The sequence below is a fragment of the Channa argus genome, chromosome 2 (assembly GCF_033026475.1).
Source record: "Channa argus isolate prfri chromosome 2, Channa argus male v1.0, whole genome shotgun sequence".
Lineage (NCBI taxonomy): Eukaryota > Metazoa > Chordata > Actinopteri > Anabantiformes > Channidae > Channa > Channa argus.
This window is the reverse complement of record NC_090198.1, coordinates 17,317,862-17,333,392: the sequence shown is the minus strand read 5'-3', so window position 1 is coordinate 17,333,392 and position 15,531 is coordinate 17,317,862. Positions and strand designations below refer to the sequence as shown.

Genomic DNA, 15,531 nt, shown 5'->3' with positions numbered 1-15,531 from the left:
GATCAGGGCTGCTGTCACACTGCTACAACAGAAGATCAATAGTGGAGCTGCTGCATGAACAGCTGAACCAATTTTATTTTCAATGATTATTAAAGAGTTGATTTTTATAAAAACTTTCTCCTAGTTTTTCTCTTATGCAAGTTTTCTAGTGACTCAAAACTAGCAAAGCAACTTCAGTCACCCCTAGCAATAAGTTGCAAGTAATTAAAGGTGAGTGAACACAAATTGAAGTTAACTTGGGGTGTTGGATGCTAATCCCTGATATGGTGCATGGTTTATTTTTCTTAGTTACAGTTCTCATATTTAAGCACTCCCAATTTTGATTAAATGTTTAAAACCCAGGCAGAAAGTGTGGTCACTACTAGACAAACTGCATTCAAAGTTGCATTCAAAACGTACAACTGCATGAGCAGAGAATACACAGCAATAATCACACTTCAGACGTCGATTTAAACCACCTCAGTTGAAATAATGGTGTTTAAAGTCTGCTCACTCACAGGCTATGTTGACTTTAGCAGCTACTAAACTGTCAACACACCAGAGGAAAATAATTTGGATAAGAAAACAGAACTGTACGGGCCTGAAGTTGGAGTCAATCCACTGTTAATGGCTAAACTGGCACCAGCGAGTCAGTGTTGCAGAGGTATTTCTGTTTCATGGGGCGCTGCTGAGAAGGTGGAACAGCGGCGCCACTCACAGTGATGCTTTAAATCCACCTGACGACGCCTGTTTTCTAAAGCTCTGCTCCTGCAGCAGCCTTGATGCAGACATTTCACCGCTGCATATGGTTTGCTCGAGTCTTCTGACAACACAGAGCGGAGTCTTGGACTTTTTTTTTTTTTTTTTTTTTTTACCCGTATCACATGGACGGTGTTCCTTTCGTGATTTCCGGATTGGGCGGCTTCAGGTAGGAACCATCAAAAACGCTAATTTCACCTGCAGCGCGGACACAGCCTTGTTTGGAGGTGATGAGTGAAAGTCACACGCAATGAGCAGCATTCTTTTTTAAGTTTGATTTGCTGGGTACATGTCTGTTCCCTCAGACGAGGCTGTTGATGACGTGTGTAGTCGTTTAACCCCAATTTTCCTATGGCTGTTTATCGTAACTGAAGTACAGTTTGTGAATTGATCTCTCACGTACATTTCGACAACCATTTTTTTATTAGAAATGATCCGTTACCAAGTATCCATATTTAAGTTTGGTTATAAATATTGTGAACTGTTGTTTGATCCGTAGAGCGGCCCGACGCGTGGTTAAGGGAAAACGGGACTGAGGAACTGCATTTACAGAGATCCTCATTTTAGTCCTCGGGTCCGTGGTCACATGCCGCCAGATGTGATTCACTGTCACCAGGCTGGGAAAAGACGACTTGTGTCACCCTGAGCTCTCTCTGTAGATCATCATGGGATGCGGGACCTCAGTCGCCACGGAAACACAAGGAAAAGCAATGGAATCAGGTAAAGATGCTGTTTACACTGGATAGCACACAATTACAGGTGCAGGAGCTGTTATTATGGCCGGTAAACCACAGAGCGCTGTCAGCTGGAAGGTTTGGACCTGTTGCCCGTGAGGAAAGGTGTGAAAACACACTCAGCAGCATCACATTTAAGCTGTACCCGGACTGTGGGAGGACATGCTCAGCACATATGGGCCACTGTGACTTAGAAGGCAGAGTCATTGTCCACCAATCCCAGGGTTGTTCGTTTATTCCTTTTTCTTTCACATGCCAAAGTTTCCTTGAGCAGGGCAATGACTGTGGATGTGTGAGTGAAAATCCATGTAAAGCACTGTGGGTTCAAATAACATAGAAAAGTGCTTAATAAGTGCAGATCATTTCATTATTAATAGAAAGTTTTACTTAAACCTAATTAAGGCAACACAGTAACTTCATTTTATTTTGCTTTCATTTTAAGACTTTGACATGCTTGTTCTTAAAATCCATAGTGACTGACGTACTGTTTAACTAACACTTATGCTTTAGATTGTAAAATAATTATTTACAATGTGTTTGTATTCATGTGTTATTAGTAGTTATATTACTGTTAGTGCTTTAAACAAATCTATCACACTGAGTACTATGAATCTGAAACTTATTTTATAAATTACATTTTCTCCAGATGTTTTGCAAACACACATCTCAGACAGACAAATGTTTCTTTGCAGGCTACTGAGGCTTCACCTGGCTCTAGTTAGATTAGGTTTCTTGCTGTGTATGTGTGTTTGTCTGTTACCTTGCATGTGTCTTAATTCAATCACCAGTTAATTTTGTTGAATTGTTTTTCTTTTTTATTGCAGATGAACCGGTTAAGACTCACAACCCGGCTCTGAGTAAGAACCTGATAGTTTTTAAAGATCAGTTTGTAATATTCAGTGATATTTCACGAAAGCAGTAACTTAAGCTGTAGGATCAGTTCTTGAATCATAGCTGACATAAATGTTCCAATCACTTTATAATACAAATGAAAAGAGCCACAAAGTGCTAGTATACTGAACAGCAGCGGAAGAGACTCATATCCTCTTCACATATGTATTTGTGACTCCAGACGTCTAAATATGTTCCTCATCTGATGAAACATGACATCATCTGTTTTGTTGTAGCTATGAAGGCAGCTGTGTTGATCCAGCGATGGTACCGGCGCTACATGGCCCGTCTTGAGATGAGACGGAGATACACCTGGAACATCTTTCAGTCCATTGAGTACGCCGGGGAACAGGACCAGTTACAGGTAACTCTTGGCACAGGCCCTTGTTTCCTCCTGCTTAAATGTACATGTTTGCTAAATTGAAGAAGCATCATTGATATTAATAATTTTTCTTCAGCTCTCCAGTTTCTTCAGTTTCATGCTTGACAACTTCACTCAGCTGAATGGAAATGGACCTGGTAAGGAGGCAAAATATACTACACAAAATGTAAAATGGTATAAATTATGTCATTTTTATGGTGGAAAATATTATTTCACTCTATCAGTGTTGCCATTTGGGTGTCAGGTAACTTGTGCTTTCAACTTTCATATTTCTCTGGGGTAATAGTCAGTAGCTTTGCTGATATTGATTTGCAGGGTGTTGGGCGGCCAAATTTTTTATTGGGGTTGACAAATGCTAGCTCACTAGTTTTATAAGCTTCAGCTTTATTCAGAGACATGGGCAGTCTGACTCCCTAATGCTGCATTTATTTGATTTGAAGATATATGCTGCTTTGTAGGACTATAAATGATGGCAGTTATTATTTTAATCCAAACTGATCTTTCATGTTATACTGTTACCTTGTTACAACATTAATGGCTAAGTTAACTTAAAGGAACAGAAGTCTCAGAACTCAGTGCATCCTCCTGTTTGTACTTTGAATATACAGAAGTCTTTCTGCTGAGGTGGAATTATGTTTTTGTTTTTGTTTTTTCAAGTTAAAATCCATGTTCATGTTTTAATTTGTGATATAGAATAAAGCTTAACATGGAACTTAAAGGCTTCTGCACTGCCTGTATTCCCAGGGTATAAGGTCCTCAAACTACATTTACTCAAACTACATTTTAAATAGCTACTTTTTACTGTGGTGCATTTTTTTATATAATTTAGTACAAGTTCTACCTATGTTAGTGGATGTATATTAATTTTGTGAGAACATTTTAATAATCCAAATATTTACACAGTAGTTTTAGTATTCATAGATACTGTTTTTGAATATGTTCTACCACATTAAGATTATTTGTAGATAAATATTTTACTTCAAATTAACACAGTTTTCATTGGCCACTGTATTTTGGTCTAGATTGGAAAAACCGTTGCATTGGACCCTGTTGCTTAGCAACTACTGTGAATGCGGAGCCCACAGTGTTGGTGTATTGCATCTACACAGCTGTGGCTGAAGTGTGTACTGACCCACTCAGTTATAAAGCACAAAGCTCCAGTGATGAGCTAGTCATTAGGTTAACCTTTGATGCTTAACGTTGACAGCACATCTTCTTCCTGGCTTCTACAGTTAACATTATGATGCAAAGAGGCCAACAGATTTATAGAAAATTAGAAACAAGGCTCATGTGTGCTCATGTCTTTTTGTTTGTACATAAATAAGAAGCAATCAGTTTTCATTAACATATTGGAGTGGTTCTTTAATATAACCCATTGAGGTCATACAGAGCTTGAGGTGGTGTGTCAGGCTGTGTATTACAACTACAACTAGAGCCACTTTCTCTTCTAATGCACTCCGATACGACTCCACTAATTTGACCTCAATTGTATTTTCTGTTGCATGCATTATTATCACCTTTCTGACAGTTTCAACCTAAAATCTGAGAAATTTGAACCTTGTAAAAGTGGAATTCATGGCAGAGCCACTGAAATGAATCGTAATAAATTGTACAGATGGTCGTAATGTATCACAGCATAACATTCACACATTGTATGTTTATTGTGAAACAATACTTTATTAGTGTGGTGGAAGACTTCATTTATGCCATCTACTTTTAGTGTTTTAGTTGTGGATTCTACCAAGCAGAAAGAATGCTCTAAAGCTTTTTTTATTCTCATTGTGCTTAAAAAATAAGACGTTGAATAAAAATAAGACTGTATGTTTGTGGACCTCTAGCTTTAATTTCAATCAAACTCAGGAGAAGAGAATGAGGTTCGAGCTTTGTATGTTCCCTGCTTCACATAACATGTCCTCTAGACTTGATTTCCCAGCTGCTAGACCCGGTGGTTGACCCCTGGTTAGACAGGGAGACCTTCTACAACTTGATCGCTGTTCCAGAGACCTACAACGGGCCTCGACTATCGTTTCCTCTCTCCGTTTCTGATACAAACGCTCTACTCAGTGCATTTAAAGAAGAGCAGGTACTAACTATGGTGTTTTGTTCCTTCCCATGCTCACTTATGATTTTCTGGAGTTGATTTGATGTGGATTCACTTTTCTTTCCCCACCCAGACTCTACATGCCAGATATGTTCTGCAGCTACTGTACGAGACCAAAAAACTCCTCAAACAGATGCCAAACATCATCCACTTGTCAACATCTTACACCAAAGAGATCACTATATGTGGTGGGTGACCATGGCCTCTCTGTTTCACTTGTTAATTCAAGGTATAAAATTGTTTATAATTTTCTCAGTATACATGCAGAAGAGCATAAACGATTTCAGAATTTGCCGCTGCTGCATGTGTACCTTCACATCACGTAGTACAGTTGGGCACTGAACTATGACCTTTTACTGGATAAATGCATCGTAAATACAGTTGACAGTATCATAATGACAGCACAAGGTTTTGTTTGTTTGCACACTCATAGGGCACTTGACTCCTCTTCCATGACTGACTCCTCCTGCAGTCGCATCTCATTAAACTCAATAATGCTTGTGACAAAACAAATAACACACACTGTTTGGTGGATGGGGTGCGGCCATTCACAGTCCTGTTTTAATTAAGAAATTTTAACCATCTTCTTTTAAAAAGGGATTGATTAAATAAACAAGGCATAATTTTTTTCATTGTTGTAATTTTCCTTTCTGTGCAGGTGATCTGCATGGGCGGCTTGATGACTTGCTTCTCATATTTTATAAGGTACACTTTTTTTAATCTATAAAACTGTAAACACACACACACACACACACACACACAGGAGTTGTTAGCAGACAAATGTTTGTTATGAAGTCACATCTAATATGCCAGAACTTACAACTCCAGGGATCTTAATATGTCTGTTATTTAGAATGGCCTCCCCTCTGCGGAGACACCGTACGTGTTTAATGGCGATTTTGTGGACCGGGGGAAAAAGTCGATTGAAGTGGTCATCCTGCTGTTTGCTTACCTTCTGCTTTATCCTGACTACATGCACCTGAACCGAGGAAACCATGAAGACCACATTATGAACCTCAGGTGGGTATAAAGAAGAGTCAAAATGCAAAAGAGCATTTAGGGCCATAAAAAAAAGAATAGCAGTATGTCTGTTTTTACATTTTTGTTTCAGATATGGGTTCACCAAAGAAGTCATGCTGAAGTACAAGGTAAACTCCACCTGCATCTCCTTATTCAGCTTTTATTATGGACCAAGCCCAGGAACATATTCTGTCGGTAGTAGCATGAAACTGGGCATTGTAATGGCTGCTGGAGCTTGGTGGGTTTATCTATTTGAGTGGCCAACATTTGTGAAATTAATTCCTTTGGCAACTGTGGTGCATAGCAGCATCAGTGTGTGTGTGTGTGTGTGATTGTGAGTGCAAATGGGTGAATTAGAAGCAGTGTAAAGCACTTTGAGTTCCAATAGGTAGAAAAGCGCTATATAAGTGCAGACCATTTACAATTTACTTTTTAACTTTGGGCAGACTCATGGTTGTGAGATCCTCCAACTGTTTCAGGACGTTTTCAGCCTCCTGCCAATCGCAACGGTCATTGATGGAAAGATCCTGATTGTTCATGGAGGGATCTCAGACCAGACAGACCTGGAGTTCCTCAGCTCCATAAAAAGGCACAAGGTCAGTGGGAACACGCAGCCAAACATTATTCCTCAATCAGCCATCCACTTTTATCTGCAGGAAAAGAGTTTGGCCACTAGACAACAGAAAAACAATTTTATAAATGCTGACATATTCACACCCAGAACAACCCTGCAAAATTATTGTTGTTTTTCTTTTCTTTTTTTTTCTAAACATCAGAAAACATCAGTGACACGAAAGAGAAAATCAAAGATTATTTTTAACCATTAACAGCAGTCTCTTCTGGTTATAACCAAGCATGTAGTCATGGAACACTGAGGTACAGGGGGGTAAAATTGCAAAAATATGGCTCCAGAAGCACAGAGAATTATTTGTAGTTATAATATGTATCTTTATAAGAAATATGTCTATACTAATGTGTGTTTTTATTCATTTGAGGGAGTTTTGTTCCTATCGGCCAAAATCACAAATTTACCTCATAGGGTTTTATTATTTATATTATCATTGACACTTGATGTACACTTTCTCATTTTTTCTGCTCTTGTAGGTGAAATCTGCTCTGAGGTTTCCAAGGCACAGTTTGGAGCAGCTGGACATTAGTCATTCATGCCGACAAGTGAAAAGAATGAGATCAACAGACTGTTGTCTTTCCAGCAGCAATCGCAGCCACAGCAAAAACCGAAGAACTCCCAACCAAAGGTCTGACAGCAGCAGCCCACAGATTCAGATGTTGTGCATTTTTCTTGTCTTGGCTTCTTGTTTAAAGTGGCACTTTTTCTTCTGCCACGTTGTTGTGTAGAAAGAGGCGATGCAGGATAAGCCGAGAAGACAGTGTCACTTCAATATCTTCCACTTCCTCCTCATCGTCCTCATCCTCCTCTTCACTCTGCTCTCCTCGAACTCCGTCTTCCCTCTCTCCCCATCCATGTCCGTCTTCACCCAGCATGCCTTACACTATCGGTGTCCTCCGAGTGCCTTTCCTGGACTCATCCTCTATTCCGCCTCCTTCACCTCCACAGCATGAACGGGAATGGAAACAGGTGAGAGGAGTGGATCCAGGGGAAAATAAATTTATATTGTTGAACACATTAGGTGTGTTCTGTTACTTATTCTGCACTTCTTTCTCTTCCGCAGATAGTGGATATATTGTGGAGTGACCCTAAAACTCAAGAAGGCTGCAGTCCCAACACATTCAGAGGTGGCGGCTGCTACTTTGGTCCGGATGTCACCCAGAGACTGTTGCTCCAGCACGGATTCCAGCTGCTTATCAGATCTCATGAGTGCAAGCAGGAGGGATATGATTTGTGTCATGATGGAAAGGTAGAAAATTTGATTCAGACTCTCAAATTGTAAAAGGTCATAGTCTGGAGAAATACCTGTGTACTTGTGTGTTATGTAGGTGATCACCATTTTCTCTGCATCTAACTATTATGAGGAGGGAAGCAACCGTGGTGCCTACATCAAACTGGGCAGGGAACTCGTTCCCCGCTTCTACCAGTACCAAGTCAGCCGCACGACACGCAAACTGACCTTGACACAAAGGTACATGTTGTCATTAGCACATTTGGGTATAGTAGACTAAGGAGAGTGATCAATTAATGAGGATTTCAGATAAAGAAACCTCAATTTTTATAATTGAATAGTTGGTCATTCATCAGGTGGCTTCAACTTGTCCACTTTTTCTGTGTGTGGCTTTCATGTTGAAAACTTCACGCTGTCAATAACTGATTAACCAGTAATTAAAAACATCGGTAAATTTAAGCCAGTGACCTGTGTTTACGCTTTTGATTGCAGAGTACGAGCTGCTGAAGGCTCTGCTCTTCGGGCTCTAAAGGAGAAGTTATTCACCCATCGATCTGAGTTGATGGCAGGCTTTCAGCAGTATGACCAGAATAATACTAGTGAGCTTTACCCGCCCTGTTTGTCTGTATTATAAACATCTAAATAGCCAGGTTGGTTTTTATTTCTCCTATATTTAAGCATATGTTTTCCAGGTTGTGTGTCTGTCAGTGAATGGGCTCTGGTATTAGAGACTGTACTGAGACTGGACCTGCCCTGGAGAACACTTCGTCCACACTTAACTCGTCTGGCACCAGATGGCAGTGTGGAGTATCAGTCCTGCTTTGAGGATATGGGACCAGGGATTTCTCTGCCTCAGGTTAGATGGGAAAAGGAGGAAAGAAACCAAGCACATTTAACTCAGTCTTTAGTTTAAGGAAAATAGGTATTGTACTTGACTATTTTAGGTTAAGGAGACTTAATACTTGTACATTTCATTAGAAAATATTGTACCTTCTACTTTACATGTTTTTGCTGGTTTTTAGTAAGTGATGTCATGTAGTCAAGCACGCAAAAAACATCTCTAAATGGAAAGATTTGACTTACTGACTTATTTAACAGCAACAATATGATGCTAAACTAATGGACCAGTATGAACCGAAAGAAAAATGGAGGGGAGGTACTGTATGAGTACAGTGCAAATGTATTAACTTAGTAACAACACTTCTCTGTGTTAAGCACAAAAATCAGCTTTTCTATTCATTTTAGGTCACTCCAAACTTGGCTGAAACTCTGTTTAGATACAGGACAGACATTGAGATAATATTCAACATTATAGACAAAGACCATTCAGGTAAAAAAAAAAAAAAATGCAGTATCTTACAAGTGACAATGTGTTTATAATTAAAAATGTGTTCCTCGAGATAACTGTGAGAGTGGCATATGTTCTTAGGTCTGATCTCTATCGAGGAGTTTCGTCAGACCTGGCGTCTTTTCAGTGCCCACCTGGGGGTTGAGATTGATGATAGAGCCATCGATGACTTGGCCCGAAGTATCGACTTCAACAAAGATGGCAGTATCGACTTCACTGAGTTCCTAGAGGCCTTCAGAGTAGTTCACAAACTGGACAACAAGGATCAACAACTCCCCGGAAAGATGCAAAGAGAAAAGTATTTGTGAAGGCAATAATTTCGATGTTAAATAGTGGAATTCATGAGTAGACTGGTCAGCTCACCACTTTTTTTTCAATGTGAAGTATCTCAACAACTATTGGATAGATTGCCATTTTGTACAGATATTTATATTCTCCAGAGGATATATTCTGCAGACATTGGTCTATTTGTATTTATGTTCCACCAATGGATTTTTGGTCTTGACACCCACTGAGTGAATTTCCATGAAATGTGGTGGCTTTGCGGAGGTTTACGGCAGCACAAGAAAGAGTTCACGGGATTGTCATAAAACATGAACAAACTGTGGTAGAGTTTGGCATTCTGTCTGATACTTGTCTTGAGGCTACTTTATATAGTTTGATTTGGTTCATATGTCACGTCTTCCAGGAGTTGGAGAACTGGAGAAAAAAATTAATAACACCTACTATTATAAATAAACTCCCCACATCATTAGGTACACATGTACAGTCTAATGCAATTCACTTAAACTGTTCTGCCTTAAGTTTAATGTTTAATGATGCATATAATCTTTAAGTGTTTTGACAATTATATAGGATAGTTAAATTACGTGTCAGCGTCATGGTCATACAATCATTATATAATGGTGTTTCTAATAATCTTCTTCAATTATTTGTAAGTAAGAAGTTACTTTGGATTGCAAAAGCGTTTGTACGGGTGTACCTTATTTAATAGTTTGTATGTCACTACTGTCTTATTACAAGCATCAGAAAAATGGTAAGATGTGCTAAAATAGTTTCAGCAGGAATGTGTACAGCTGTTTACCAAAAAACAATAAATTAGCGTTTAAAATTAAATTTACGTTGAACTTGTTTTTGGTGTGTGTGTCGGTCTGTATTTATATTACTCCACTGAGGCATCCTGCACTCTGTAATTACCCATTATTTTAAGTAAATAATGGGTTTGGATTTTACTGAACTTGTGCAGTAGATGCACACGCGCGTGCACACGCACGTGCACACACACACACACACACGCACACAGAGGCTACAGATGTAAAAGTTGAGACAACAATCTGCGTTGGGGAAAAATAATTGTTTGATTTACTTTTTACAATGCATGTAAAACTACTTTGTGTCCTGATTCCTTCCATCTGTCTGAATGCTTGCTGCATGCAACATCTTCCCCTTCTACAGAAATCCCAGGCGACATCACCCCTCCTCTCAGTCTTTACATCTTATAATCCTTGCTTCTACTCTCCAAATTTTGCTCTTCTCCCATCCTATTCCTCTCCTAGAGGAAACAAAGCTCTGTGGATTTTCATTTTATCCGGCGCTCATACTCAGATGGAGCTCCTGGCAGCAGTGGTTGCTCTGGTCTCTATCTACAATCCAGGTATTTATTCATGTTAATTTCCTTTGTTATGGGCTTTGAAGAGATGAAATTTTTTCAAACAAGTAAACATTTTAAAACTGTCTGCAGTGTGTGGAGTAAATGAGTGCAGTGGTTTGAGACACTTGGAGAATGGGAGGACGTTTATCCGTTATGGTGGACTGTTAGTGATCTTTCGCTGTCATCCCGGCTACAAGCTCCATGGTTACAAAACCAACAGCTGTGTGTCTGGACACTGGTCCCGAGCCCCCCCAGTCTGTGTTGGTGAGGAGCTCCATTCATTAGTGTGTACTGTAAACTTTTTTTCTTAGATTTCCTTAATAGCAAGTTAAAGGGAAACAACAAAAAAGGGAGCAAAAGTCCCTGTCAGACTCTAACCTTACATGAAATTCTCTTCCCTTTATCAGGTTCTGGCTGCTCCAACCCAGGTCCGCTCAATCACAGGACAAGCAGCATGAATGATGATGGTTCCTGGGTAATGTTTAGCTGTAACCATGGCTTTCAGTTACGTGGGCCTTCAATGTTATACTGCAAGGGCAACACCTGGAACGGCACAAAGCCTGTATGCAAAGGTGAGTATGAACAAATATCAACAGTTAAGCATTTTACAAAATAATAACAATGACTCGAAATGATAGCTTCCGTCCAAAGGTATCAAAACTGAGCCACAAAGATCAAAAAAATCTATATTTTTTTGTGGTAAAACTTTCCTCTACTACTATTTTTTGGCCAGAAACAGTGACTGGTTGCCTGAAAAGAAAACTTTGAGTAAAACTGTTATTTATTTATATACCAACAATATGCAGTATAACCTGTATATTAGTGAGCTGTTGCTCATAGGCATATGGTGTTACCTTTGAACAGAGCCAGAATTTCCAGTCTTTATGCTAACCAGCTTTTGGTTCCAGCTACTTATTTTCTGTTCAGATGTTAGTGGCTAATGTGCAGGAAGGATGTACTAGTTTTCCTTAAAATTTTATTTTGTAACAGCAACTGGTTTATCTTGTAGTATTATTATTATCATTATTATTATTATTATTATTAACTAACTCCATACAGGAGCACAACAGAACTGCAGAACAGCAACAACCTCACTACGGCACCTTCACTAATATAGTCTCCAGAGAAGCAAACTTCAGATTTGGCTTGTGGTCTCATACACCATCGCAAATGTCCAACGGTGAGAAGATTACAAAGACTGACCCAAAAGTCCACCTGCAGCAAAATATTCGGTTTCCCAGTTTTAAGGTAAACAATGGGCTCCAGACAACTCAAGAAGCTCGACTTCAGGAGGCAAATGAAAAACCAGGAACTGAAAGGCATGGCTCAGAGCCAAACAATTCCAGTGGTAAAGCTGGAAAGGTGGATATGTTTACACAAATGTTTGCAACTAAAGCACATCTATCGACTACCACCTCATCTGCTTTATCTTTAGTGTCTGGAACAGAGCCATCCACATCTTCACCAACATCGGTTTCAGCAGCTCACACACCAGATGTTACTTTTGTGACAACTGTGATGCTTGCACCAACTTCACCTCTCCACCACACCAAAACTGATCTGCCTTTGCCTGAAACTGACAAAGATGAAGAAAAGCAGGCTGAAACAGGTCTCCAGCAACCTCCTTTGTTTCAGACATGGTCTGTAGGTATGCATAAGCCCACAAAGACTTTAGTATACAATTTATCTACATCTGCCACTTTGCTTCCTGTTAAATCTACAATCTCCTTTTCAGCCCCAGCTCCCACTTTTTCTGCTCCAACTTCTCAGTCCAGTATGGAAAAGCGGCTGTCTCATGTGACACCTCTTTCAGAAACCTCTAAAACCACTAAGCAAATATCTCATTTGGCTCAATTCCACAATATTACAATGAACACCACCTCCAAAGTTCATACGCTGTCCATCAGCCTCGGCAGACGACCTGTGTGCCCGTACCCACCTCTTCCAGCTCATGGAACCTTCTACTTTCGAAATGTGGAGAATCCAGGTCCCAGAGAATACAGACATTACATACAGTACGCCTGCTACCCTGGTTATACGCTGGCTCATGGAGACATACACAGTTACTGCCAGCAGGGGGCACCTGGAGTGAAATCACACCTGTTTGCCTCAGTAGGTGCAACACCGTATTTTACAATCTTTGATTAATGTAAGAAATTACAAATTTCTAACAATCCAAAGACAAAAAATCCTGACAACTGTGCTACTGGACCTTGGTAGAGTTTGGCATTTAACTTTAAGGTACACAACTTTATTTAAGTAGTGCCAGCATGAATCAGTTTACACTACACTACTGCCATGGTGTGCCACCACCTAATCCTTATTAAATCCAAATAAATGAAAATGCTGCAATATGTACTATTCAAGCAAAAATAATTATCATTATCTAATTTATTAAAAGGACACAGATCTCTTAGAGAGTCTCAGCTGTTGTTACAGGTTCATTCAATTCTTTCATTGTACCATTTGATATAAGTTGTGCACTCAGCGCTCAGTTAACAATGGAGGCTGTTCCCAGCTTTTGCTCACTCTCACTAATATAACCAGATCTCCAACCAGTCTGAGACCAGAACTCTGTGTCACTGCACCGCTGGATTCATTCTGCTGGATGATGGGCGCACATGTTGGGGTAAACATATTAATCTTTCTTTTTTCATTACTCATAGCTTTAAGCCTTACCTCTGTGGATGCCTTGAACTAAACTAATAAAATCAAAGCATGAAGTGAGGCATGTTGCAGCACAGCAGGGAATCTACTTCAAATGTTTTATGTGTTTGTTGTTTCACAGCTCACAAAAAAGTTCACAAGTGGTCTGTAAAATTTAGGGGAACAGTATAAACTTGTAGCTCTTAGAAGGCTGGCAGCTTTTTTATTTATGAAAATTGATGGTGTAATATTGTTGTTATTCTTAGTTTCTTAGACAGATAGTGCTGTCCACACATTATTGTCTGCCTGATTGTAGTTCAATTTAAGCCTGGAAATTCCAGTGTGGTGAAACAGGGCCTGTAAACATTCATGTTAGACAGTTCACTACAAAAATAAGAGGTAAATAGAAAAACTATTATTCTTGGTCATCATTTAGGAAATGCCATTATTCCCGGAGCAGCTTTTGTCAACTAGTGGAGATGTGCTGGACACATGTTGAATCATTAACAAAGAAAAAGAATGTCAAATATGTCTGGTTGGGGAAATTGGGCTTTTTTCGACAGCAGGGCCACACCCCACGAAAAGAAAGAAGGAGCTGATATACAAGCTCTCTGCACAGCCTTGTTTCCTGTGTCTGATGAAGAGGAAGCAAGAAAACATCTGTGTTATGGTTTGCTCATTACAGATGAAACTGCAAGCTAATACGAAGGCACATCACTGAGGTTACAGATCGCAGCTTGAGTCAGAGCAGCAGGGGAGATGACCTCCTTTCATCTGCTGCTCTTCTCTTTCATGTCAGAGCATGTTTGCACTGATTTTTGTCAGGTTAAATGTACACGTGTGTTTTATTAAATCTGTCCGTCTTTCCCCTCAAATCAGCAAAAGATATGTATTCAAAGTATGTTGTGTAGTTTATGTATGTAATGTTTATTGCTTGCGCTCACTTCAACTTGTTCCTATTGCGACGTCTGTAAATGTGTGTAGATGAGTGTATGGAGGGGCTGCATTCTAAACTTTTTCTTATTGATCTAGATATAGATGAGTGTGCCATTAATCAGGGGCTCGGGCCATGTATGGAGCATTGCCACAACTCACCAGGATCTTATCGATGCTCCTGTTCATATGGCCACACCTTAGCAGGAGACAGGCACAGCTGCATCGCAGAGTGTCCACCTGGGTACAAGAAACAACCAGCGGCACTGCCTGAGAATTCAACTTCACAATTTGTTAAGGAGTGTCTAGGTAAGAAAAAAATAAAAAATGAAAAAAAATAAAATAAACAGATATAAATGAGTGCCAGGAAAAAAGGTGTGAGTGGCAGTGTGTCAACCTGCCTGGCTCATACCATTGTATCTGCCCCAGAAGATACACACTCCAAAAAGAAGGTCAGCACTGCAGGGGTAAGTACACTCATGTCCAGTGATGTTTTCATATAAGTGTGAAGATAGTCAAGAACTCAACAACACATTGAAGTAATTTAAAGATTCTTTCTCTCCTCTTCCTCTTTTACCTCTCTCCTCTTCAGAAATTAAGGAGTGCAGTCGGAAGAATGAAGGTTGTTCCCAACTGTGTGTTAACCAAAAAGGAGGGTATAAATGTGCCTGCACAGCCTCCTACCCCCTCTCCTTGTACAGCTGGAAGAAATGTCTACCAAGGGCAACAGCAAACATTGCTGGCTGAGCTGGGCAGCACCACAGTAAGGCCCAAGGCAGACTTCTATGAGACAACCTGCTAAAGTCTGTACTGTTTTATAAAGGTTATATAAGTTTGAAAATATAATTACAATTTATATTTGTGTTATTTGATTATTTTAATAACTTATCCAGTCTGTTTATTCCATTTCTTGTCCACTTAAACAATAAATGCCTTGTGAGAATTACTAAGCTTCTAGCTTCTAAATAAAGATGAACAGCTTTCACACAGGATCAAGATAAGCTAAGACTGATTAGACAGTAGATTTTTTTTTTTGTTGTTCTTTTGAAGAAAAGGTGTCTTCACTTTGCAGAAAGCATGTGGCAGTACCATAATATACTGTACTCTGATGCCATGGTTATCTGTTACTGCATTTCACAGTCCACGACTTTGGCAGTACACACTCAGTAGGTTATAGACATGTAAGAGAGGTGTGGATTCAATTGTCTGATCATTTTGAAAAATGTAG

At 39.6% G+C, this 15,531-nt stretch overlaps 2 protein-coding genes across 6 annotated transcripts; both read left to right on the top strand.

The window, feature by feature from the left end:
* The first annotated feature begins 766 nt into the window (after positions 1–766).
* On the top strand, positions 767–10,204 carry ppef1 (protein phosphatase, EF-hand calcium binding domain 1). Of its 5 annotated transcripts, none has more exons than XR_010913731.1 (19): positions 767–907; positions 1,238–1,458; positions 2,297–2,329; positions 2,600–2,727; positions 2,822–2,882; positions 4,665–4,828; positions 4,920–5,034; positions 5,505–5,551; positions 5,700–5,866; positions 5,958–5,994; positions 6,313–6,462; positions 6,971–7,122; positions 7,223–7,463; positions 7,558–7,743; positions 7,823–7,965; positions 8,218–8,324; positions 8,418–8,581; positions 8,824–9,055; positions 9,155–9,218. XR_010913731.1 is itself a non-coding variant. In XM_067496008.1 (19 exons), the coding sequence occupies exons 2-19, from the start codon at positions 1,404–1,406 to the stop codon at positions 9,379–9,381; spliced, it is 2,262 nt and encodes a 753-aa protein (XP_067352109.1). In that variant the 5' UTR covers positions 767–907; positions 1,238–1,403; the 3' UTR covers positions 9,382–10,204. The 5 variants fall into 5 exon arrangements, 4 of the variants coding, with proteins under 4 accessions (XP_067352109.1, XP_067352111.1, XP_067352112.1 ...); XM_067496008.1 differs by having other exon boundaries at positions 8,971–9,055; positions 9,155–10,204; XM_067496009.1 differs by having other exon boundaries at positions 877–965; positions 8,971–9,055; positions 9,155–10,204.
* A 1,606-nt stretch (positions 10,205–11,810) lies between these two features.
* si:dkey-163f14.6 (location of vulva defective 1) lies at positions 11,811–15,363 on the top strand. The gene is made up of 3 exons (XM_067496013.1): positions 11,811–13,353; positions 14,403–14,612; positions 14,896–15,363. The coding sequence occupies exon 1, from the start codon at positions 11,895–11,897 to the stop codon at positions 12,870–12,872; it is 978 nt and encodes a 325-aa protein (XP_067352114.1). The 5' UTR covers positions 11,811–11,894; the 3' UTR covers positions 12,873–13,353; positions 14,403–14,612; positions 14,896–15,363.
* The last annotated feature ends 168 nt before the right edge of the window (positions 15,364–15,531 follow it).